The 26,479-nt window shown below is 38.1% G+C and overlaps 1 protein-coding gene across 4 annotated transcripts in view; it reads right to left on the bottom strand.

The window, feature by feature from the left end:
• The window catches only part of NEK11 (NIMA related kinase 11), an 86,540-nt gene that overhangs the window by 41,226 nt on the left and 18,835 nt on the right, over positions 1-26,479 (bottom strand). For all 4 annotated transcript variants that reach the window (XM_026045542.1, XM_026045544.1, XM_026045543.1 and 1 more), the window contains 10 exons: positions 25,499-25,664; positions 21,814-21,932; positions 17,603-17,667; positions 16,758-16,884; positions 11,211-11,360; positions 11,046-11,124; positions 10,455-10,540; positions 6,782-6,901; positions 4,658-4,751; positions 3,661-3,799 (listed from right to left, as the gene is read on the bottom strand). In XM_026045542.1, the coding sequence (XP_025901327.1) occupies positions 3,661-3,799; positions 4,658-4,751; positions 6,782-6,901; positions 10,455-10,540; positions 11,046-11,124; positions 11,211-11,360; positions 16,758-16,884; positions 17,603-17,667; positions 21,814-21,932; positions 25,499-25,664 (1,145 nt within the window). The remainder of the gene's footprint in view (positions 1-3,660; positions 3,800-4,657; positions 4,752-6,781; positions 6,902-10,454; positions 10,541-11,045; positions 11,125-11,210; positions 11,361-16,757; positions 16,885-17,602; positions 17,668-21,813; positions 21,933-25,498; positions 25,665-26,479) is intronic.

Raw genomic sequence — 26,479 nt, 5'->3', positions numbered from 1 at the left:
AAAAGGTAGTTTTCATTGCATCTGTAATTCTACTGAGATATCTGGAAGCGGTTTTAGAAACAGTTTATGATTTTGTAGTCAATTTCAAGGTAATTCTGCTGTAGAAACTGAATCAGAAACCTTGAACATTCAGCTATTACAGTTGTATAACAGGATTATGTCTTGTTCTTCATGCTTTACACCACTGCAAACACCGAGTCTTTACCTACAGGATTTTCTAGGTAGTAAATTCTGATACTTTAGATATTCCACAGTAATTTCCCACATGGACAAGTACAAGGCATGCTGTAGTACAGATTCTCTGGAGTCCTTCCAAACAAGCCCCCTAACCTGTGCTTCCTTTTCATTAAATACCTTTGTAAACTTGGAGCCAGTAAATAGGAATCAAGCTGTGCACATGGTTGAGGGGAATTRCGGTGTTAAATCCAGCTCAATTAGAAGTGATTGTAATCTAAGCAAAATGCACACAATGTTTAATGAGATGTTGTGACAGAGCTGCAATGTTGTTTGTGCAAGCCTGCACAGAAAATCTCCAGCTATTTAACAGTACTACAAAGTGCATGGGAAAGATGACCTCCGATATCTGAAACTTCTCTCAAAATTCAATTCTCTGGTACAATGGGCATCTGCTCTTCCGGTTACTTTTTTGTACAATAAGTGAATTATGAGCTCAATAAATTTAATTACTAGATGAAGATGAGCTATATCACAGTATCACAAAGTAATGTATTATGTACATGACGTTGTAGATTTTTCAAAGGTGGCCACACCAGAAGGTACATTAAACATCTTTTGAACCTGCCTCACTAAGACAGCCACAGAAAGGCACTGAATATGTTCATTGATAATAAAAAGGCTGTATGTGACTCACTTTCATTTTTTAGAAGATAGTTTTTGCCTATGTTTCAAAAATTATTTTTCTCCAGCTACATGYATTATCATTCATGGAAATAAGCATTTAAATAAGGCTAATTAATCATTTTTTTCCTTTTTTTTGTCATGATAAGCTGACCTCTCGCTGCCAGAACTACAATGTAACTTGTCCTTCTTCCCACAACCAGTATTGAAGCCTGYTCACTATAGAAAGCTAAGTACATACACTCAGAAGATAGTCATCATCTCTAGAAAAATATATACTGGCAAAGCTTACCTATATCTTCTATAAACTGGGTTATTGAAGAACTAACTGAATTTTGCTGTTTAAAAACAGTGTTACCTGGCCCACAGTATTTCCCTGTCATAAGGTCCAATAATCTCTGTAGTAAGAACCTGAATAAGAATTCGGTTATTTGAGTTTCTGCAGAAGTCACTGTGAAACCTTGTGAACAGCCAGAACAAAACTGTGATGTAGCACAGTGCACTAATCCCACTACCAAAAGCATTAGGTCTGCTTAGATCACTTTTGTACTCTGGAAAAGAAAGCTGCTTGAAGACTAACAATCTGGTCACCTACTTATGACCACTTTAGCTAACTCTTCTACAGTTTAGYTCAGTATAGTTTAGTTTAGTATAGTTTTAGTTTAGTATAGTTTAGCTAACTCTTCACCTCAAGTGCACTGAGGTGACAACTAGTCTGAAAAAAGCAATCAGGAAGTCGTTGCTGATCCCATCACTCCAAGATGGTCAGAAATTTAGACTTACTATGGAAGTCTATAGAAAGTAATTGTTTCAGCCTCAGTGAACCTTGTCCACCATGCAGTCCAAAATCTTCCAAAGTTGGAACAAGTTATCATGCTTTTAAAAACTATTTGTTAAAAGTAAATTTTGACATTTTATCTGATTCTATCTTCTCCACTCACAGCTGCTTCACAGCACTGTTGCTTATTTGCAGTGAAAACACAATGTGAAGTTTTTCATTCTCTCCTCTTCATCCCAACCCTTTACGGGTTTGGTCTTCCAACTCATCAGGCGCCAATAGTTTTTCTCCATTTATATTGCAAATTCCCCAAGGCCTGCAGGGCACATAAACAGTTTGAACTTYGTGCCCCACCTGCTGGGGTGGGGACACTACCCTGGCTGCTCGTTCCTGAGGGGATTTGAGGGGTTTGACCCAATGTAACCAGACTGAAGGTTGCTGCTGCTGAGCCACCTCAGCAGCCAGGAACGGCTTCGCACTCCCGCCTTTTCTCCACCTCCTCCACTGGTGTTAGTTACCAGCTGTAACTGGGGAGCTTGGTAGGGGGGTATTCACAGCCTAACTTCTCTGCTAACCTAATATGGGTTAGCAGGATTTATTAACACATAGCACACAACCTTTTAAACCTATTTTATAGTTGTAACTTAACCAAAAATYAAACAGGTAGGACATTTATAGTTGAACGGAACTGTGTAAAGAAGAGAGCATGAACAATGAACAGAGTAAGTAGCAGCTTTGACATGAACCTCAGGAATAACAAAGTAATCACGAAGCAAAAGAGAAATCATGTAATTTCTCATGAACCCATCATTTCCTCATCAGTGAATCTGATAAAAGCAACAACATTAAATCCACATTCAGCTTGGTACAATGGACAGGCCAAACATTTCCATCACAGATGTAAATACATCTGATTAAGAGTTCATTAACTTGTTAAAGTCTCCTGATAAAAGAGACATCAGTTCCTTCCCTTTCTTGCATGTTGTCCTGCTTCTATTTAGGTATCTTTGTCTGCTTCCCCCAGCACACCTCCTACCCACATCCGCTGCTTTCTCTTGGCCTGCTACTTGCCATCTCCTCCCCGCAGGATGCACTTTCTAGCAGCTGCCTTCTCTCCCACACAGATCACCCTCCTCATACTGTGAAGGAGCAAGCCAACCACACAGACAGAAATGAGGCTACACTAAAAATAAAACACTATTAAAAAAAATCGCATTTTTTTACACCGTGAAGCAACCATGATGTAACCCTTCATAGGCACACACGTACTAATATCAACAGCCAGAAGATCTTTGAGAAAAGTAGTTTAAGTATTTAAAACTGTACTAGGACATATTTGTAAGATTCCATTCTGATCTTTTTTTTCACCAAAATAGTGCTTTTACACTATTACAGAACATTACAGAAACAAAAGATATATTTGTGATATCAAAAACATTCTCCTTAATGAGGAAGTATCTTATTTCTACAGTCTATCACATTTGCAAAAAGCTTGACTATTTTTTCTTGTCTACTGTAAAGCACATGTTACAGGTAGTATTTCATATCAAGATGGTGACTAAGCATTTCAACRCAATATAGATTAGCAGTTTAAAGAGTTTTCATCTGCTTCCCACATTCATTATATATAATAAAAACAACATCAAGATGTATAATTGGCAAAGGCTMTGCACTTTGGTACCTGTTTTTCCACTGGAGAGATGGTTTAGGAGCTGCTTTCCTAACACCAGGTATTTCATGAGTGCAAGGGCTGTAGCTGCCTCCTCCTCAGCACCTCCTCCGGAGAAGGATGGTCTCCAGTCCCTCAGTCCCTGGGAACACCAATGGCCCTGCCATATAGTCCTACTCTATGCCCAACCACCCAGATTCTTTTCCTTTTCTCTCTGTAAATCTTTTGACAGCTTCACAAACTCAACTGCTTTTTATACTGCAGTTCCTTCGCCAGAGATTAACTACCAAAGATAAAATTAAATCTTGCTTTGATATAGGAGGTTTCATTTCAAGATCAATTTTTAAGTTCTTACCACGCTCCATAGGTTCAGACACACGGAGCCAACTTGATGTCTCATTTCCATGCGATTCATCATGTCCTGTGGACACACAGTCCCGTGTAATGACTGGCTGAGAATGAATTAGGGGGGTTGAAGCCTGTTCATCAGATACCTTAGTTGAAGCAGCAAGGATAAATGAGTACTGTTAGAGCTTTCAGTGGGACCACAATATAATTGCTATCCTGAACTGGGACTTGCAGAAGCAAACACTTACCAAAAAAATCCCTGTGTTATTGTAAGCAAATGCTTTTAACAAATTCTTTCATATTTTATACAATGATCAACAGTGACTCAGCTATAAACAAGGCTTAACATGACTGTTTCTCCAGAGACACAGGGAAGTGGAAACCAGAGTGCATAAAAGAAAAGAGGCAGAAAATTAAGTCTTAAAAATACCCCAAACCTCATTATTTCGGTGATGCTTTCAAATTGACATTGCTGTTTCTGAAAAGCCATAGTGCTGGGGCGCATGGGTCTTAAAAGTAAATGACAGCTTACACTGGGAGTCACTCCAAGACTTTCTTCTTACTAAATAGCCAGTTGGAACATTAATATTCTAAACTAATCAAATGATAGGAACAAACAGGCATGCCAAAGTATGGTATTTAAGGGACTACAGTTCTAAAGTTATCCAGAAAATGAATGTATTTTGAACTGTAATATCAAATAGAAAGCTCAGTAGCTGCAACATTTCAGAGAGCAGAACTGGATTTAAGAGACACTTAAAAAAAAAGAATAAAAAGAGAAAATTATGCAACGTATAAAAAATTTGCTGAACCATTCATTAATAACCAAATACCCTATCTATCAACATAGACCTAGATTCAATTAAACAACCCAAACTTTGTTTCATGTTCCAGTTATTATTCTAAGAGCAGGACTGAGCCTCTAAAGAAAGTATGTGGAAATCAGAAAGGTGGTGGACACTAACTGTGCATAAACGACTTCCAAAGCAATTGGCCACACTTACATGTAGGACGTTGACATTCAGCTGCTGGAAATTACGGGACCTGAACTCTTGCATTCTCTTGATATTTTCTTGGTATTTTTCTTCTGCCAATTGCCTGTAAAGACAGATTGCTTGTATACAGGATACCATGTCAGGGAGTGCGCAGCAGGATGCTCTCAAGTATATATGGACAAGAAAACTCCATAATAAAACTACCACAGTGCCAAACCCTCAAAGCATCTTCTCAAGCAGTGGTTTGTCTCTGCAGATCCACAGACAGAATTTGGGCCTTAGTTTCATACATACTTTTCACCAGTTGTACAATATATTGAAAAAAAAAGCAAATTATTAGTCCCTGCCTCTTCATGTCCTCCCAAAGATCTTAAATACTTAGAGTTGGGTTTCACCATGTCAGTGAGGAAACACTCAGCTGAAGAAAGGCATGTAGCATTGAGACAGTTTAAACACTTCACACAGGGGAGGAGGTGTAGCTGTCTGTMCTTGATCCAGGTACTACACCAAGCAAGTCTTCCAGTTCCCTGCCCACCCCTGTCTAGAGCTGCACTGCTGAAGGCAGATTTCGGGTTCAAAAAAGTTCTGCTTTGGTAGAAATATTTCCAGGCAGAGTCCTTTGGTAATAATCCTAAACTGAATCATCTGTGTTAAAGATTCGGGACTGAGAATAAGATTTGAAGATTAACATGCTGCCTTTCTATTATGGGATATATTTGATTTTGTCACTAGGGGGAAAAAACATGAAAATCTAAATAGGAAATGATGAAATTTAAGAAGWCAAAAAAAAGTAAAAGCAAGCAAAATATCCTGCAATTACTATTACTTGTAAATCTCTACCCATAAAAAGGAAGGGGGAGGAATGGGCTTCCTATTTATAAACTTCATATAATTATAAAAATTAGCCTTGTTAAGCATATTCTTGAACACATCATGCAGAAAGGTTAAATTCAAATATTTGTTATATGGTGTTATATGGTTGCTTCATTCCAAGTATTTTATTTTTGAGGACTAACAAACATACCCACTTTCAAATACAACTTTTTCTCCATTCGCCAGCAACGGTAGATGTTGGTTAGGCACAAACACTGGTCAGACCTGCTTTCTAAAAGGAAATCAAGCCCTTGATTTTTCTGTTGTTGCTGTGCTTGTAGCTACAAGTAAAAGTGGGATGTGATTTTACAGAGCTCTTCTGCTATTACTGTTCACATTGCCCATTCTTCCTAGGCTGGATAGGGAAGCTATTTTGCAGTTGTTGGAAGGGAGGCAAGGCAGGAGGACAGCTCAGGAGGAATATGGGTAGCTGCAGTTACTGAGGCCTCACGTTGTTGTTTGTAATGGGAAGTCATTGCCACATGCATTGASAGCTTGTTTCAGCGTGGCAAGCTCACAGTGTACATTTCCTTCACCAGAAATAGTTATTCCCCTCTATTTCACAGCTCTAAATCATAGAATAAGCATTTGAAAATGCATACTGCCCTTGGAAAAATGGTTTTGAGGCAAACATTAAACTGAATTAACGTGGCACTCTTCTGTTTTCTCTTGTGTGCCATCAAAATAGAATATTCTATAGAGGCATGTGCTCATTGGTTTCAAACTACTTCTGAAGTTTGACTCAGAAATGATACTTACTCTCCTTTTAATCCTCCTGCTTTTCTTATGCCTCGGTTAGGAAAAAACTATAAATCATAAAGGCTTTATAAGATGTTCACTAACCCCGCATTTGGTCATTTGGTAAGGCTATTCTCTGAGCTATTAACTTTTATTGGCAAATCTCTTAGGTTAAGATAATTGAAAGAAAAAAATGGATTTTAACTAAATGCCTAGCTTCACTGAACATGTACTTCTTAAAAAAAAAAAGATACAAAAAAGTCCTACAGTAAGGATTCGAACATTTTTCACTCCTTATTTGATAACAAAAGCCTGTATCAAAGTACCAKTTGTGGGCTAATGCTCTGAGTTTTCTTTTAAGTAAATAATTACTCATTTAATAACCCACTATTTTCATTCACCTTGAGAACCTGCAGCACCTTCTCTTTTTTTCATCCTGATTGCCATAATTTTCTCATAAAACTACTACAAAGGGGAAAAGTGCCTGGCTAGGACACAGTGGCAGTGGGATGCAGAGCTTACTTCAGCTTCCTGCCTTTCTCGTCCGCAGCGTTTAACTTCCTCAGCCGCATTCGTTCCCGCGGCGTCATCCTCTGCACTTCCGAGCGCTCCCGCAGAGTCTGCAAATGGACTTTCCTCTGCCTGAAATTGAATGCAGGCAAGCCCGTCCTCACGCAAACAGGTGAAAAACRAGATTTTTGGTGGTGACATTTAAAATGAATGCCATTGATGACTAATAATGAAAATAATAACTGATGAATAAAAATGGATAATAACGAAAAAGTCACTGCAGGTACTATAAGAGACTAAGTAGACCTTTGTTCCTAAAGCAAGCTCCTCTCTTAAACCAAGATATTTATACTTCGATTCAGGAAGAGCATGAAGCATTTCAGATATTTCATATAATGAAATATGGTATGAAAAAGGCAAAATGAGTGCCTTAAAAGATGAAATGTTGAAGTACAATGAAATATTTACCTTCTCTGGTTTTGCCAGTCAGCGAGTTCCATCTAAAAATAGCCTTTAATTTAAACRAAAACCACTGAAAAAGTAGTATCAGTCATAACTTTTAACAAACAACATAAAATGTATCTAGGATAAAAGAGAATTTAAAGGGCCTTTAATTAAAATTAAAATAATCCTGCTACCCTCTTGAATTGCTGGTCCTAATGAAGAACAACACAATTTACCAGTTTAATGTTCTCTGTAGACCAGCCCTGAAAACTGAGCATGAATTATTGACATACGTATCTCATTTGTATTTATCAACRTGGAAGAGCAACATTTGTTCTAGGTTAGAAAAGGCTATAAAATGTGAGATCAATATCACAGCCTGTAGTGATTACACAAATTAAACCCTAGTTTGCAGTACCTTGGCAGTCCTATTTGACTTATGCCAAAATTCTGGCTTTTATACTTTTATGATATCAAGCATGAATTTCAAATAGCTATTTTTGCTCTTATGAGATAATTTCTCTTCTGATCATCTAAAAGTCCACTTTTGCAGGCATTTAAATTGCAAAGCTCCTTGTGGATTATCATAGCGAAATCTGGATTTTAATAACATTTGAAGGGAAGTATTTGCTGTCCTTTTCAAATGCTGGCTATAGAGGGGAACAGTGAAATATGAAAGACTAAGGACAAAGACAAGCACATTTCAATTATTAATCAGAATGGAACTAACCCTTCAAGTATAAATAAGGTAGACCTATTTCCTGTACCTTGGAACAAACTCCAATTCAAATCATTAGAACCTCTAGGGGGAAAAAGCCATTTTTCTTCCAGGATGAAACTGAATTTTTACAGTTTTATGCTTTCTTAAATATTTAAAATTTATGACTTGCATGGGATTGGAATAAACTAAACCACTAGAAGCTTTTATTAGAAGAATCTAAACTGAACTGAACACAGAGAAAATTCCTCATGAGGAAAAAAAGAAAGAAAAAAGAACAATATATGTAAGAGGCAATGACTGGGGAGGACACCACAGTGTACATACTCAGGCTACTCCTTCCTTTCCTTTCTGAATGGCATCACTTTGCAGGTATTTTGACTTAATTTTATCTACTTCTTTAGAACTTGAGCTGCAAAAATGCTTTGACATTTTGCTTACCACTAGCTATATAGGCAGACAACATTTTTGTAAATGTAATGAAATAAGAACATGATGTTTCTAGTTAAAACCTGCCCTTCATCTCTAATACAATGGACTTGCTTTTGAGCAGGTACAAGTGTGGTTACAGATTTGGGGATATGCACTCATGTCCTCCCTGTTTGTCTATTCTAGAAGCATACGGCTATCTGAAGTTTAAGTATACCTTTGGCAGGTAAAATATGGATTTCTCAATGTATCCATACTCTTTTGGAACATATAAATAATTTGAAATCATGTACAGTTTATAAAGGAAAACCCAGAAAATAAACAAAGGCATTAAAGGCATTAGTCCTTAATGATTCACATACTTCATGCTTTAAAAAGTATGTAATAGTATAATTCAGATAGAGTTAGCTCTCAGTTAGATTTCAATGCCCTGGAACTATTTAAGATGCATCCCTGAGGAACATCACTTTGGTACCAAATGATACCTGTATTTCATTTGAAGAGGCAGAGTTGATTGAATCAATCTGAATACAGAGGCAATAGGCATAAGAGATGTCTAATATTTCATRATTATTACACATCCATCTCACTGATGTGTTTCCAGTATAAAGGGCTGTGCAAAGGGCTACTACTAGCAGAGGAAGAACAGCAGAATAGCAAGAAGGCTAAAAACTGGACAGCAGTTTCTGTGGTCTCCATTTGCTTCYGTTTATTAGATAGTTGCTCTTGGGCAGTACAGGCGTCACTTATTGTCTTTTACTACCCTTCCAATGATCACCAGCCTGTTTCACACCGAATGGGAAACCCAAACCAAGGACTCCAGCCTCATGACAGGACAGGGACTCCTCTGGTCAGAGAGGGTGAGAACAGGATCCACATGGTTGAAACCTGCACTTCAATTTCTAGCAGTGCYTGACAGATACAACTGAGGACTTTCACTGGGTAAAGGATACACATAAAGCCTCCCTGCATTGAATTCTTCTGCCTTTATTTGGCTTTTTTTTCCCTATTGCATTATGAAACAATACTTTTTTTGAAAAGCTAACAAAGGTCCCATGCCTCAAAATGGTGCTCAGTAGCATCTGCAGTGGGGCCATGGACAGAATGCTGCCAACCTACTCCACCAGAGACACAAAACACAGGAGAAAGRCAGGAGGCCTCTCACCTCAAAGGGAATTAAAGGTACCAGTGGTGCTGCACAGCAGCAACATGGACCTCACTCATTATCTGAAGCTTCTTTCAATTTATTAGGTAAGAGCAATAAGGTATTGACAAGCACTCAGAGGCAAGGAAGAGAGTGAGATGACTGTTCCTTCTGCGTAGGATGAAGTGTCACAAACGTCTGATTTGGAATCAGACATTTCCACAGTGCAAAGCTATGCAAAGAGACGCGGGGACAGGAAGCAAAGGAAAACACTTAATTTACAAAGGCAGAAGGAAATTGCTTGTGTTGACACTTGCTTTAATCATTGCAGCATTGTAAGTGAATACAACTCATTAGTTTAAAATATAGTCAGTGTTTTAAAAGACAGATTATGTGCAGAGGGCGATCCAGCAAACCTCACTGATGTTAATTTCTCAGGATAGCTACAAGACAAATATAATGATATTCTACAGACGTAGTAGCTGAATATTAGTTTAAATGTTTATACTTTTATTTTGACATCATTTAGCAGCTATAAATTTCAAATTCAGTTATTACTAGGTACATAAACAACAGAGTTATAAATTATCACGACATAAATAAATTAYGGTCTTAGCCTTCAAAATATAGAGAGTAAGGTCATAATTTAATTATATACAACCAGTATTAAATTAATACAGGCATAGACCATATAACATATACCATATATGCATGCACAGTTTACACAATTAAGTAACAAAAATATGGCTGTTGAAGTGACTTCTTAACCCTAAAACTTAATTATATATCTCATTAGTGTACTTGCCCTCCTGCATATGCATTTTTGCAGAACAGGTCCCTATAAGAATATAGCACTATGAAATTAACACAAAAAATGTTTACAACACGAGTGCATTTGGAAACTCTGTAATTTGATATACTGGTGCCCCAGAACACTTAAATATACTTACACAGCATCAACAATGTGAGCAGCTTCTTTCTGCCAGTGAAATGTTTCATTTTCCTCAGCCATATGTTTGAATTTATATTGCATATTCTGAAAAAAAAAAAAGAATAGAAGCAGATGAAATGCTTAGGGCTAAGCAATCCAGCCTCTTCACCTAAGATCCAATACAGTCCTAACAGAGATAGTTTTCTATCCCAACTCCTTAGAAAGCTAACTAGTATATATGCTGTCAGGCACCTAAAAGACGAGACTCACTGCTTTCCCTTGAAGMTGTGGCTAACCAGGTTTTGAGATTCAGTGTATCCAAACCCAAATGCTCTACATGTGTTGCAGGTATGTGCCTGCTGCCTTTATTGCACCTAACCTCTCAAAGTGAGCACGTGCAGCACGTGAAGTGACACGGGCTTCATTTCTCTCTGCCTCCCTACCTCGGTTGTGTTGCAAGTTAGCTCTGCAAGTCCCATGGACTGCAGATCCTGTGGATTTCTATGAACTTATTTTGTCAGCACCTTCTTTTTTCCTGCCTCCATTTCACTTTTACAAAATGCATATTCAAATGGTAACTGTACAGCTATGTCTCTGTTGTCTGATATACCTTCAGCTCTTCAGCAATATAAGGGATTTTTAGAATCTCTGCTGCTGCTGGTCTCATGGAAGGATTCTTACTTAGCATACTGAAATATTAAAAAAAAGAAAAAAGTGATAATTCAATAATTTTCCAAATTAACTTAGAAAACTGCTAAACAATAAAACAGCATACCTGCTCAGCACAGCATTCAGTTTCATCGGATATCTATCAGGAAGAGAAGGTGTGTCACCTTCTACAATTTTTAACACCACGGACAAAAAATTGTGGCCACCAAATGCATGGTTCATACAGCACATCTCATATAAAATGCATCCCAGAGACCTGAAGAACAAAATAATAGGAATAGTGTTGGCAATGTTATTAAAAACAGCATGCATGATGACATTACAGTACATAAAAATGCCAGTATCTGGGGTTAGCCACATTGTACACTCTTCTGAGAATAAGATATTTCAGTACCACACTATGCTTTTCATCTGAAATATTCTTATTCATATCATAGGTTATGTTTAAAAACAGGAGCAATCATCATTGTATTTTCATAAATGGAGGGGTAAACTTAAGTTTTCAATATAAATATATACACATACACTTGTTCATAAATATGTGCATATATATGTGTGTGTGTATGTGTAAAACCCTACTATATGAATCAACTTGTTTTTACTCATTAAGTTAAACATGAAGTATTTTAATTAGTGACTGACTGAGAAAGTGGTTTAGCAATTTTTACACATAAATTTGTTCAAATTGGTTTTGCAAATTAATTTTTGACAGCAGAACGAGGTTAAATTCAAATTAAATGATTAAATGATGCCAGCTTTAAATAATAGACATGTTTCCATGCATAAGTTCAGTAATGATCACACATTCAAATTAGACTGGGCAGAAGGGTGGTGAGAATCAGTTTGGATTCAAGGTAGTACCAAGTTTAGATTATAATTTCCTGTTGAAACATCTAAATTTCCTTGAAAATATGTTTGGAGAAGAAAGGAGGAAAACTGGACATTCAGGTCTGCAGACCTAATTGAGAACCTGTGTCAGTTTTACCCCACCAGAAAMCAGGATGAATGAGCACAAGAAGAAAATTTAAATGGGCCTTTGTTTCACCATCATCCTCTTTACCAGGCCTCTTTCTCTTTAATACTGAAGGAGATCATAGATGATCCCCAAACAGAACATTTTAACATAAATACCCTCATAATAATTTATGCAACGATTATTCAGAACAGCTTGCACTTCAGCTGCATCCTGACAAACGTACTGAAAACAACAACAAAACCAGGGGAATTAAATGAGATTAAGTTTTAGGGGCTTTGAAGCATACCCAGTATTACCTTCATTTTACAGACCACAGAACTGTAACATCGATGAAGGCCTTGACCAAGGCTATGAAAAAAGGTCGGCGGGAGAGCTGACTACAGGATCTAAATCACCTTAGTAACCAGCTTACAAATGAGAGCAGCTTTACTCTTGAAGTTGTGCTTGATTGTGGCATTTCTAATTTACAGAAGTAGTATACTTCTATAGATAGATGGCTTTTTTTCTTTTTCTATTCTTTTTTTTTAAGGTATGGATTTGTTTTTGAAAGCAAGCAACAAATAAAATCCCTTTTTTTGTTGTTGTTGCTGCTGTTAAAGACAAAGGATTAACTCACTCTATCTGGCAGCAAAAGAACAAGAACAAATAATTTTAAAGCTGAAACCCAGTATCTACATACAAAACAAATAAGGAGGGGGCAGACTAGGAAGGCTCTCTCACTGGCACTTTTCAAGCAGTGTCTGAAAACAACCAGCACAAAAGTTTTGATAACGACTGCAAATAATTGCCTAGTTTTTATAAGATTTGACGATCTACTAACTTTTTTATTTCCAAAGTCAGTAAACAGTAACATACCAACAATGATACATATTTATGGGAGAGCTACACAGGCTGAGACGCTGCAACAAGTCAACTCTTACTTAGAAGATACTTTGAAAAAAAAAAAAACGCAGAGCATCCAAATGTATCAGATAAAAATGAAAGCCAGCTAGAGGGGAARGAATAAAAAACAGAAGGGGAAATCCCAACCCGACAGACTGCACTACAACTGCCTTTTGCAAAATCAATCTGCTTTGCAGGCTGCTTGATTGTAGCAGCAAGAAATTGCGTGCGGAGCCATTAGGGAGCCGGGATTTGGCACCTCAGGGAAGCCCATTTAGGCAGCTGGTTTCCTGCTCCGAATACACCTGCGGCTCCGGAGAAGGAGGGCAAAGCACRCCCGAGGCACGGGGCCAGGGCTGCCCAGGGACAGCCCAGCCGTGCCTCGGGAAAGCCATGGAAAAAAAAGGAAAAAAGAAAGATAGAAAAGGAGAAAAAGCAACGGAAATAAAAAGATTTTATTGTAGGATTCTGCTCTGTGAACTGAAGTAAATATCTCCAAAGCTGAGAGTTGTTRCCCTGGCTCCCCGAGTGGAGTCACTTCTTCCCCGGATGGCTGTTATAATTTTTTTTTTAATTTTATTTAAGAAAGMCATAAAAATATGAGCCGGAGCATTTGGTTTGCTGACTTCGATGTCTTTGAATAGCCTTGACCAAGGTGCTGGGCAGCACTTGGTTTCAGCAAAGCTGATGTGTCCTCATTTCACAGCAAAGCCACTGGTGCTCAGTTACAGCATACAGGGGAGAGTCTGGCCAGGTATCACTCTATTTTTCACATCAGCTGACATGCCTCTAAGTTCTCCCTGCTGTTTTTGGTCTTACTTCTTTACATAATATTGCTGTCTTTTTAACATCTTCAGTCTTGTGCAGGTCGCCCCAAACGACGTGACAGTCTTTAAAGGCTGACAGATCCAAATTAGCTTTTTAATTAACCTCTGAACAAAAGACCGTGTGCAGCATATACCTTTGTGGCACGTATCTTTGAGCCTAGTTGGACCACAAGTCCGTAAGAGTTGGTTTGCTGACCTAGACCCCACGAGGGGTCTGTTCCTGCCTGTATGAACGCAGCGCGGCCCCGCTCCTCGCTGCCTTTCGGGTCCTCGTGGCAGGGATTCTTCCTCCACAGCAGTACAGAACCTGCCATTAACCCCCTGGAACATCCCTGGGGTCCTTCTAGCAGATCCGAACCACAGGGCTCAGCCATTAGATGGAAGGGCAGTTTTCTGATGCTCATATTCATTAATTCCCCTGAGGCCTTTTTGAAGGAAGGGAATAAAGAATCAACGCTCCCCCAAAAATGCACGAGATTTTGGAATAAGGCCATGTGCTTGATGGATACTTCCACTAAGTTATCCTCTATGACTCTCAGGTCTTTTCTCTCAGAGAGTGCTTAAGGCTGAACAGAGAGCAGCTTTTATAAAAAAACACAGATTACAGTGCTGTTATATTTATTTTTATCAGAGTTACATTTTRTTTTCTGTTATGCTGGCTAAGCATCTCCCCAGTTCTTTAAAGATTTTTAGTTTCTCAAGATCCCTCTAGCTTTTATCAGCCRTTTCCAAACATGCAGCCATTAACATTTAATTAATCATCTAAAGATTTATGGATCTCCTGAATGCACATGTACAGCTTAAAGCACCTTAGAAATTGAGTACCAAACCCTCTTGGAAGTGTTAGCCATTCATTTAGTCAATAAACAGTATTTTATACGCTAGCAGAAATCTTCTGTGTTTCTCAAAAAGTAGGTGGACTTAGAATTAGCAACAGAGTATTCATATTATGCTAACAAATAAGTCTTCTTTCACTGTAAAAATCCCATCCCAAAATTCTCCTTTATACAAGCTAGATTCAGTAACAACCTCTAACACTCTTATTAGTTAGGCAGATTTCTTTTCTTTTTGGAGGGAGAAGGGATGTTGTTTTTTAAAAATATTTTTGGTTGAAAATAGGGGTTCAGACTCAACCCATATTACATCAATGTCATCCTACTAAAACTGTTCAAGGGTTATGGCAAAATAGGTCTCCCATCACTGATGAATGCATAGTGTCACCAAGTGTATTACCAAGTGTATTACCAAGTGTATTACCAAGTGTATTACCAAGAAAGTGATCAGAGATCCAGTGGGATTACATGAAAGTCTCCCAACACAGTAACAATTTTAGTCAGTTTGCTTTTATTCTAGCTCATACAGTGACTAAAACCGATAATTCTAGCCCAAACAGACATGGGTCGTGTGAAGAAAATGAAAAGTGTTTCTTTCCAGAGGGSAGTAATCTAAATCTTCCCTGAAAAAAGTTCCTTAAAATGACTCATTCTGTCTTCAGTTTGTTAAAACACGATGCCGTGCTAGAGCTGCAGGTGTCAGGGAACACCAGCCAACCCCAAACACCAGCACTTGTCCTACTCATTGCAGGTKACTGCTTTGGAAACACAAACGTACCAAATTTGGAAACAAAATGCACTAGCTACCAGCTAGTGACCTGTTTTGTGGGGCTTTTTTTTCCCRCAGTGTTGCAAATTTAAATTTTAAAAGGTCTATAAAAATACTGGAACAATTTCTGCTTTTATTTACTCTCTATAACTTACATGGATTGAGACCTGTAATTATGATTAGAACTTAACCACATTCTTTACCTTCAATTTCAATTGCTATGAAAGGAAACTATTCCTTTCAGTAACTGAACACAAAAGGCAGGTTTCTCTGCCTGTTCACTAATTTCCATATCATTTGAAATCTCCTCTCAATATATTTTTATTGACTAAATGTATTTGTTTTGATACAGATGAACAGGACAGAATCCTACACTAAATATCGACATCAGTTCCACTATAGGGAGTGTGAGACAAAATTTTAGGCCTATTTGTTGTCTGGATTCAGCCTCTTAACTGTGGAAAAATGGTCGTTACAAGTTAAAACTGGTTTCTGTTGTTTTCTCAACTTTCACACATATCYTACACATACAAACATATTTTGAAAATGCAGAATGAAGTGAAAGCTTGATTAAATTATCAAGTAAAAAAACTCCATTCCTGTGGTTAAAGGCTTTATGACAGAAATCTCCATATTTGAAATATTATAAAAAGGAAACTGTACACCCTAAGTTTTCATAGTCTTTCAACAGGGCTCTCAACTTGATTCTTAAGTCAGCACCTCAGGGAGCCCTCAGGATCTCCAGGATTCTTCTTACCACGTCAATGCAGSATAAGTACTTTGTTTTCTTCCTCAGGCACCCACCCTTAAGCCTTCTCTAAAGCTGAGCTGAGCCAAGACTTGCCAAGAATTTCCAGTTGAGTTCCTAAGATGCTCTTTCTGATTTTCCAGTGATCCTGGAATCACTATTTTCTTGCTGGCTTGACAGCTTCACAGAAAGTTTCTTGTTTTCACTCCTATTTCACAGAAAGTTTCTTGTTTTCATTCATATTTCTCAATAAGAAAAAGATTTCTTTCTTCCTAGAAAAACATGGACTTAGTTTACAGTTGCCCTGGGTCATGGCACAAAAAAAGAGCTGAATCCTACTCTGCTTTGCAGGCTCAGATAAAGCARGAAACTCCATACCTCTTAACACAAAGAGCAAACTTTTGAATGGCAATATATAACATAAATTTGCTGGAACAGTCCTAATGGAGAAGTGTGAGCCCCTTGCTGAAGACGACYTGCTTCCTTTTACATTAAAATTAATCTTTCTTTTAAAGTAATTTCCTAAATACAGCAAATGGTGACTTAGCAAAAGCCATTTTATCTAATTTTCCTTTTGATCAACAAATAATCCAACTGAATATCATACTGACTACTCACCAAATGTCAGATTTTGTGTTATAGCCCTGGTGCTTCAATGCCTCTGGGCTCATGTAGTACGGTGTCCCAGTAAATGTAGTCGCAAGGTCACATGAACCCATSAGGAGACAGGAAACTCCAAAGTCCCCTAATGATAACAACAGAAAGATTACACAAAAAATTGATAAGAAGACAAAAAATTAATACAAAAAACTTAAAGGCTACTATCAGTTTCATATACATTTACGTTCACTTGTTTTTTAATCAGGAATCATATACTTAGTTTGTAAAACCTGTCAAAAATTCTTCCAAAGATGTAGGGTTTTTTTTGCAAATATCTGACATAACTGCCCCAAACTGCTCCACATCCACTCAACAACTTCAGTTTCAAAGCAAGAGAGGATTGATTAATCTTCACTCAACTCTGCTTATATTACTTGCTGTTTTTATTGTTAGACATAGTAGAATAGCAGTGCATGGAAATAATTTGACAGAATTTTAAAATATGGAAAAAACAACTCTCTGTAATTCTTAAAAACATCACAAAATCATAGAACTAAGCAACAGTGYAGGTTTGAAGGGATGCTGGAGGTCATCTGATTCCAAACCCTCAGATCAGGGCCAGCTTCAGAGTTGCATCAGGACAATCTCAGGTCCATGTCCAGCTGGGTTCTGACAGTGCCCACGCTGCAGACCCTACAGCCTTTCTGGCCCCTTCTTCTTGTGTCTGAGTATCATATGTATGTTTGACAAGAAATCAAAAGGCTTTATCTGATATTACCTTATCTAAATCTCCTTATTCACAGCATTTATGCTAGACTGTTCTATCACACTAAAATATTCCTTTAAGAGTAAGGAAAGCTTACCAATTTTAAGAAAATTATTTTTCAAAAATATATTCTTTGCTTTCAAATCTCTGTGAAGTATTCGCCTGGAAGATAAAAGGAAACTCAACCTCATCAAACTTGAAGGATTCAGTCAAGTATCAAACATCTCAAACATCTCCTCAATTTGCATTCCTTATTAGCAAGGCCTACATTCCTTATAATTCAAGGCTKACCTATCAGGGACAGACAACGGCACTGAGGAGCTCCACAGAAACACAGTGGTACATCCCTAGACATCCCCAGGCAGCAAGAGTGCCTGAGCAGCAGGATAATAAAACTGTGCCTAGGACCCCAGTTTGAGAATACTGATAAACACTTCACGTGAGCTGCAGTAGAAGGCAGAGAGCTGCACGGTCTTCCTTGCTGGCTCTTCTTAAAAGCATTACATCCTATTTTCAGCTGCTTTTTCTGGATACCAGCTACCTTATTTGGTTAGGATATGTTAAAAAGTAAAMAAGTCACAAGTCGAAACCTTAACTGAAAACAGCCAAAGAGAGATKCATAATGGTGACCTCAGTTAACTGGACCCTATCAAAACTTAATCTAACTTGACAGGCAGCAAAAAGGGTTATTGATATTTTGGATGGAACTCAACCCTTAGGACTGGTTTCAAATTTGAGTAAATGTAGTTGTTATAGTATAAATGTACCCATACTAAGCAGTACATGCTGGATAGCTCGTCGTCATAAAAAAGCAGCAAGAATCAGTGTGCAGTGGGCAGCCTGCTCACATTGAATAAAGTTTGCTGCTGTGAAATATTCTGCAGAACTCTTCCTGAAGAACTCAGGTTCACAGACCCGAGATGTTTCTGGCGACCTTGATTCCTGTGCTAGGAGGGCTCACAAAGTGAAATCCAGGTAGACTGACTGAGCCAAGGCTGCCATCCTGCAGCCTGAGGGCAATGGGTTTGGTTACACAGCTGGTGACTATATGAACATTTCTGTGTAAACATATGGTTCATAAAGATTAACAAAGTGATGGACAGTGTAATGGTCAGCTTTGTTCAAATAAAGGTTAAACTGATCCATGGTCTGTTTGCCTCAATGTTGTGGGATCAATTTTGTTCCCCAATGCATATGYCAGAAAGACTAGATGGCTTCATGCTAAATGTCTTCATCTATTTAAGACCATTAAACTATGTGTCTATTATTCTTCTCTTTTCTCTATTATTCTCAGCAATACATGAGAAGTGAATCTATTTCTACTAGATAATTTAATTTTCAAATTTGAATACAAAATCCTTCCAATTATGTAAAATACACAGTAGATAGTAGAGTCACCCTGAGATATTCATACTCCCTTTGTGATTTACCAAGCATAAGTAAAAGACAAGAAAGCCTGATCTGTATAATCTTTATCATCAAAGAAGAAGAAAGAGCCGTAAATAAAACCAAATGTCCTGGAATAAAAAATCCCATCCACAGCAGCTGGCTTTTTCTAAGAAATACAACCCATAATTTATGAGCACTTACAGATTCTAATTCTAAAGCAAAGTTTTCTTGGCATTAGAACATAATTAAAACCATATACTATACTTTTTTCATACTAGTATTAAAGAAATTATATATAATCCTCTATACAAACAGGAAAATTATATCCTTATATTTCAGGAATTCATATGTAGTGCTGTAAGAAGTTTTAAATATATTTAAGCCCAAGTTTTTCAATTTTAGATGCTTCTTTTGGCTAAATACATATAAGAGAGAATTCATTCTCTAATATGCATCTAGTTAAACATATAATGCAATAAAGGAAATATAAATAAAAACAAACTGTCAGATCATTTGAATAAGTCTGGAAAGGTGTTAAAAATATCTCTGATTCAAAGACAGAAAATGAAATACTGTTTGTAAAATCAAATTTTTACTTTTACTGGGGTATTAAATTAAACTGTACTTTTCAGGACATCCAGTAATTTAATGTATTTATTTGCTACAGCAGAACTATTTGTCAGGAATTTTGAAGATTTATTGGAGAACAAGTAGAAGATGAGAAAAATAAATGAGAGAAAAGATGAGTAAACAAAAGGAACATATGGAAGAAATTAGGATAACACAGGCATATGGATTAGAGAAAAAAACTTCAAAAATTTATTATTACTGTTATGTATTAGTATATACAACCCATTGCCTAATCACATATTTTAAAGCTGCCACCACTGTAGCCTGTGGGGGTGGCACATCATATCCAAGTCCCACATAAACAGGCATTTAGGAAACAAAATCTGTGAGTGCTGGACAGCGATTCACTCTGCTTTTCCTCCTGTGCTGTCTGACACTGCACGTGAAAAAGCTCCTTAGGCACCTCTTGGTGCAGGTCAAGAATTTCCCAGGTATATTTTAGCTGCTCATGCATGCCCAGAAATGTTTATTCTCGGTGACAGGTGACTATCTCCATCTACTGCCGTGTTGCAATTCAGGTTTAGGCAATCAAACTAAGCTCAGGTTGTGAAATTGGAAAGATTAAATATATTTGGAAGAGCTACATCAATCTGGTGCTGATCTCCCCCTCAGTCTGCTGTATAATATCTTGGATTTCGAGTACTTATGCAGAAAGCAGAATACCATGGATTCTAGTTTCTGTTCAGCTTATAAAGACTGAAGCTTCATCTCCCAAGTTTGGGAGTGCAACCTAAGCATCAAACATAAACATCTCTCTCTACTGACTGTATTAATAATTTAGACCGCTAAATCAGACAGATTGGCTTATTTCCTCCCCAGATCATGCACCTAAAATTTCAGTGAGGTAGTGTCCAAAATAGTTATTTCCAGCTGACAGAGCAAATGCCAGACAAAATGATTACAGATAAACATCCTAGGCTCTGCTAAGAGGCTTTGCAGAAATGGAATTCTTATTTCTGGAAGATCAATAGTAATAACAGTCCAAATATTTCAAYTTGGCAGGATGAAAAATCCTTGCCTTTTGGACGATACTCTCTAGAAAGGATTCTCTGTCTTATTCATTAATATGGTATCACAGAGCTTGCAGCAGTCAAAAACAACGGAGAGGCAAAGGCAAGAGGCTGAAAGTCAGGTGTGTTTCTTCAGCCTCACTCTTTCTGAGAAGTTACTAGAAGAAGAAGAGGAAGAGGAGCCTTTCATTTCCATTTGCCTGGCTATTCCCTGGCTATTCCCCGAGCCCTGGATCTGGCATCCCCCTAGGCATTCGTTCCTGACTCAGCAAAGGGCTTTGCCGCCCTATCATGCCAGTCACGCCAAGCGGCCCCATGCGGTTCCAGGGGGACAGCCCAGGATGACACATAAGGCGCCCCAGACAGGTGTCCATGCATGACCAGTGGACTAGCAATGACAGAACTATTTAAACCACTAAAGGTGAAACATACGGAAGTCACACTCGAGGCAAGAACGATGCCAGCAGAGATGGATTATCYAGGGTAGTCACTGGAAATGACCTTCGCTCAGGCCAAGTGTAATCACCACAGTTGTCCAACAGTCCATCGACCTGGGCCACCACTGTGTGGGGAGCGGGTTACAAGCAGAGGCAGAGGACAGTGGTGCTGCCAGGTTCCTGAGGCGCGAGCACAACTTGCACTGAAAGCAGCAGGGAAGTTTTTACACAAATGCTCTTTGGACTCTCTACAGAGTGATTAATTTGATGCCGTTGGTGGCATGGAGTCTTACGTTATTAGCTACGAAATGTGTTAATTAATCAGAGAGACATAATTGTATGGATGACTTGCTGCAAATTTTTTTGGTGAATCTTTGATGTGTCGATGAAATTAATGACTGTTTTCAGAGAAATATCTTTGCAATTTCACTGATTTCAGTGGGATAAGCACATACATTTAAGCYTTCATATTAAACATCCAAGGCAGTACACTGTGTCCTTTTTAAAAAGATGACTTTCAAGTTAACCTTTTAATCTAACAATATTGAACTATTATACTTTTTTTTTTTCTATTATAAATTTTCACTTGATCCTAGACAAACTATGTTGAATGCTGAAATCTACTACTTCCCTGCTAGAAATACAATACACTTTAAAAGGAGAGTGTTCTTGCAGGATATAATTGTTTTAGATATACTACAGGATAACATTGCAGTTTGTTGATCTATATTTTATATCAGTGGAAAATGATCAAAATGGTTTTATTTTTMTTTGTTTAGCTAGTTAGTATAGGTCTACTCAATCCCCTCACAACCTTTCATATTAAAGTAAATGACTGTTACCTTTCATGCATATAGTTGACTCCAAGTAAGAGCTGTATAAACCATTCCATTATTTGGTTTTGAGTGAATATCTTCCCAGATTCTTTGTATTCTTGTATTTTAAAGTCCAGATCTCCACCCTGAAAAATAACAAAACACACTTGAACATTTAAAATATGTTTTTTAAACGTTTCTCCTTTACTAAGTTATAGGATTCCATTTTCTTCAGCCTTCAGGCTTCATACTATATATTTTGTAAAATTAACGCATGCACATGAATTCTGAACTCTCACAAGCACCAGATGCTTACAGAACTGAAATCAAAATGAATTCAAGCAGCCAAACTACACAGAGGTAGGAGAGTTTTCTTTTAGATGGAAGTCTTCAACTGTTCTTACTTCATGTCACCCAACTTAGGTATTTATATCTGAGCTAGTCATTTCAAATGCCCTTTAGAGTTAATACAAAGGAACAGGCACTTGTGGAGTGCAATTTATCTCTTTCATTTAGATGTCCATCTTAGGAAGAGGGATGGATCATGCTGTAGCAATATTGTTTCTCAACCAAGATTTATGATGAGGGCCTATATTGAATAGTTCCTATGTAGACACTTAATTAAATAAATTTTCCCYTCGGTCTGAACAAGTTTGTAAAGTCAAGATAAACTTCTGTCAATTATCCAGAAATACGCATATGAATCAAAGCTCATTTTTCTAAAAAAAGAAACAGAGATGGTTGTCATCTTGCTCATTTAGTTCATTAAATGAATGTATTTTGCCTACAAGAAAGCACCTCAGCTGAGGTAACTAACCCCAGAGCAAAGGGATTGTGATTCTTATTACACTCTCAGTGATTAATGACCTTACATTAGGATACCTTATTCTCAATAAATCATTATTTTTACCTTACACATTCTGCATAAAATCAGAAGTTTTATGTGTCACATACAAGAAAATAGTTTAACCTCTACCACTATGGTAAAAGTGCAGACTATAGATAACCAGTTATGGGAACTGTGTGTGAATAAGCCATTCCCCTCCATCAGCCCCTCCACTGATGACTCTCAACATCTAATGGCCTCCTCACTGCTCCTTGTTCTTTGGTTTTCGAACTCACTGTGCTCCCTACTGCAGCCACAATTTTTATGAAGTGGGTTCTGGCTTTGAAGACCTATATATTTCCGCTCTGTACTTGAACACAGACTTGGGCTACAGTAATTTTCTTGGCCCTTGTGGTTCTAGGTTGCAACATTTAAGAGTAAWCGTGTTAAAAAGGAAAACCTTATCGTACATAAAAAATTCATTTCCTGACAATGCACAGCAAGCTTGAAATTGAGATGTATGAATCAACACATTCACCAGGGAAGGGAACATGGCTTCAAACGTCCATCTGCCTCCCTCCTGCAGCCCAGAGGGAAGTTCTTCTGGGACCCTGGCACACTGCACAGCTGCCTTCCCTTTGCAAGCCCAACTGTTCAACAGCTTCCCCACGGCRGGGACTGCAGGGAAGGGGAGGAAAACTGGGAACTCCAGTGCAGAGCAACCAGATGGACTGTGCCGGGGCCTCGGCACACACCTCGACGTGAACGACTCGCCTATCCCGACTGCTGCTGGGGAGCCTCAGGAGGCAGTGGCATTTACATCCCGGGGCTCCCCGGGCCTGGTCCAACAGGCCCGGCCGGCGCCTCTACATGCCATCCAGCAGGGAGGGCCCACACAGAGCAGACCCGGTCACCGCTTCTCCTCTTCTACTGTGTCCTCCCTCTCAAACACATATTGCCACCAACCAGAGAAAAGCAGCACAGGAGCTGCAGAGTTAGCCCTTGTGGGTACTCTGGTAGACTGGGGGATATTTCCTCGGCATGGGCTAATAGGGACAAAAGTACTTCTATAAAGTACTACTCAAGCAGAGAAGATAGCCTTCAATGTCCTACAACTAATTTAATCTTCGTTTTGTGTTTAAAAAAAACACATCATAAAAGATTTGCAGAAATACCACTGCTGTGAAACTCTGAAGACACTTAGTAACACAGTTTTCTGTTTTGGAAGATCAGTAAAATGAACTTCACACGGAAGTTAACAAATGGAGCAAAAAGGAAATTTCCAAGCTGCAGTTTCTTTTTAAATGTCAAGAGCATCAAACACATCACTGTGTGTATTTAAAATGGAATTCAAACATTTAGGTTTTATTACCGATAATGTGAATAAGTATTCATTGCTGTAGTTATTCCTTTTTCTCAGATTGCCTTAGCATATGTAAACTCACAACACAGCTGAGACTACACTGAAGAAACTGAAATAATTATTTGTGAGAAAGTACAAATAGATGTATTTTATGATGCATTAAGATAACACAACATTTAGAGCAATCATTTTATTTTAATTAAAAAATATATTTTATTGAAGCCCAGTTTATGGCATAACATGAGATCCAAGTTTCATGAAGGCATTTTGGCTTGAAAAATGGCTTACGTGACAATGTTTGTACTGTCTGTGAGGTGTTGAATTAGGACAACTGCCGAAGGAACTCAATAAGATCAAAACAGAGAACTGTCTTTTGAGAATTTTAAGAGAATTTGGCTACAGATGCCAAGCTGAGCAATGGAGCCCTATGTTCTCCTTTGTTCATGGGACAGGTTCAGCACTGGGCAGCTGCACTGAGCAGACTTGCTCTGCACTGTCCACGTAAAAGTGAACAAAAAAGCCACAGCATTTTAGAGAAAACAGAATGAGGGTGAGAGGGCAGTTCCGTTTCCATGCCAACTTAATGGTTTTTCTTTATTTTGAGCCTGCCACAAGAGTACCAATTACTGCAATGCGTGGTAATTGTTCTATGCAGGAGAAACAGGTAGTGACACCTTTTTCTCATTTTCCATTCAAGCAGGATTTAAATAGACATCTCTGGAGAATAAAAAAGGAAAAAAAAAATTTAAATCTCACTACTCATAAAGTACTCATAAAGATGCTATAGATAAGCAAGTGAAAAAAAATGTGTACCTTCTGGAAGTATTGACTCTGAAACAGAAAAGAAAACTTACCGCACTATGTGAAATCTTACTTGTAAAGTATTCAGAGAGATTTCACTTTTTTTTTTAATTAAACACTGTCAAAAATTTGGTAACTATACTGCAGTATATTATCCTCCCTTAATATTTGTGATACCTTCTGCAGTGTGATCTTTGAGTTGCATGCCATTCTCCACTTCTCTAATAAAGCAAACGCTGTTTGCAAGCCCATCATCCAGATGATCAGGCTTATGCTTCTTGTAATCACCTTGAAAGCACAAGTACCTTTTCCCCTCCTCATTTACACCAAGTTTCACACAGTGTCCACATATTCCCAATCTCATCCTCTCTGATTTGTCAGTAGTACATATGTAGTGCAGACTGTGCCACTGGTAATGTACTGATAACGTGCCTGTGTTTAAGTTGTTCCTGTAACACTAGCTATGCCAAGTGAAACGAACTTGAATTTAATATTACTCCTTCTCTTCTGATTTGATGGTTCTTCATCTATGGGATCACTCAATCAAGGAATATTGCTTATCTGAAATATGCCTAACAATAACAGACAATATCMTTAATAAGAAATAACTTAAAAAGAAAATTCAAAGTAATACATTAAGTACCTGAGCTAGGTTTCTGTTCAAACTCTGTTTTAGTGCACACATTCTGAAAAATTCCTTCCAAGCAATTTAGAGATCTCACCTCGCAGTATTCAGTGATAATGCAGAAACTATCTCGCTCCACAAAACTTGCATAAAATTTGACAATGGCTGGATGGTCTAATTTGGAAAGCAGTTGTGCCTCTAGATTTGCTTCAACCGTTTCATTTGGCTTTAGATTTCCAATAGAGATCTCCTTTAGAACCTTGCTAGAGAGGAAAAAACAATCCTTGTATTAACAAAAATGGAAAAATGCAGAATCACATAATGCTCATAATCCCCTCATAATTCCTTAAAATGCAAAATAATATTAATCAAGTATTTGGCAACATAAAACAATGAGCAAGCGTAGGTAAACAGAGAGAATGCATTAAGATGCAAATAGGGATGCTGGTCTCCATAGTGACTAGCAACATTTTTAAAGTATTTTTTAAAAGTATTATTTTTAAAAGTATTATTTTTCTCACTTTCCTCCCAGACTGTTTTCTTCATGACAGCTTTTCAGTGCTATGGATTACTGTATAATAACAAACATAATTGAAAAATGAAACACAAGTGATCTGAGACCCACCCAGAGCATATGTTCAAGCTTCGCATGTGAAGTACAGAGTCATGAGGAACAATTTGTCTTTGCTTCTTCTGTCAAATAGACTCCATTGGGGCATGAGACAAATAAACATAACATTTCTGTGACTCTGATTACAAAATCAGGACAATGATCAGGACAATCCGCACCTGGAGTACTGTGTGCAGTTCTGGGCWCCCCAGTGTAAGAGGGACGTGGAGCTTCTYGAGAGGGTGCAGAGAAGAGCAACTAAGATGATTAAGGGACTGGAGCATCTCTCGTATGAGGAGAGACTGAGTGAACTGGGCCTGTTTTCTCTGGAGAAGAGAAGGCTCAGAGGGGATATGATTAACATGTATAAGTTCAGGAAGGGAGAATGCAGGGAGGAAGGGGACAAGTTCTTTTCATTGGTGGCCAGCGATAGGATGAGGGGTAATGTCCACAAGCTGGAGCACAGGA

Source organism: Nothoprocta perdicaria, unplaced genomic scaffold (assembly GCF_003342845.1).
Source record: "Nothoprocta perdicaria isolate Ctin4 unplaced genomic scaffold, notPer1 scaffold_40, whole genome shotgun sequence".
Taxonomy (NCBI): Eukaryota; Metazoa; Chordata; class Aves; order Tinamiformes; family Tinamidae; genus Nothoprocta; species Nothoprocta perdicaria.
This window is presented reverse-complemented; position numbering and strand designations above follow the sequence as displayed.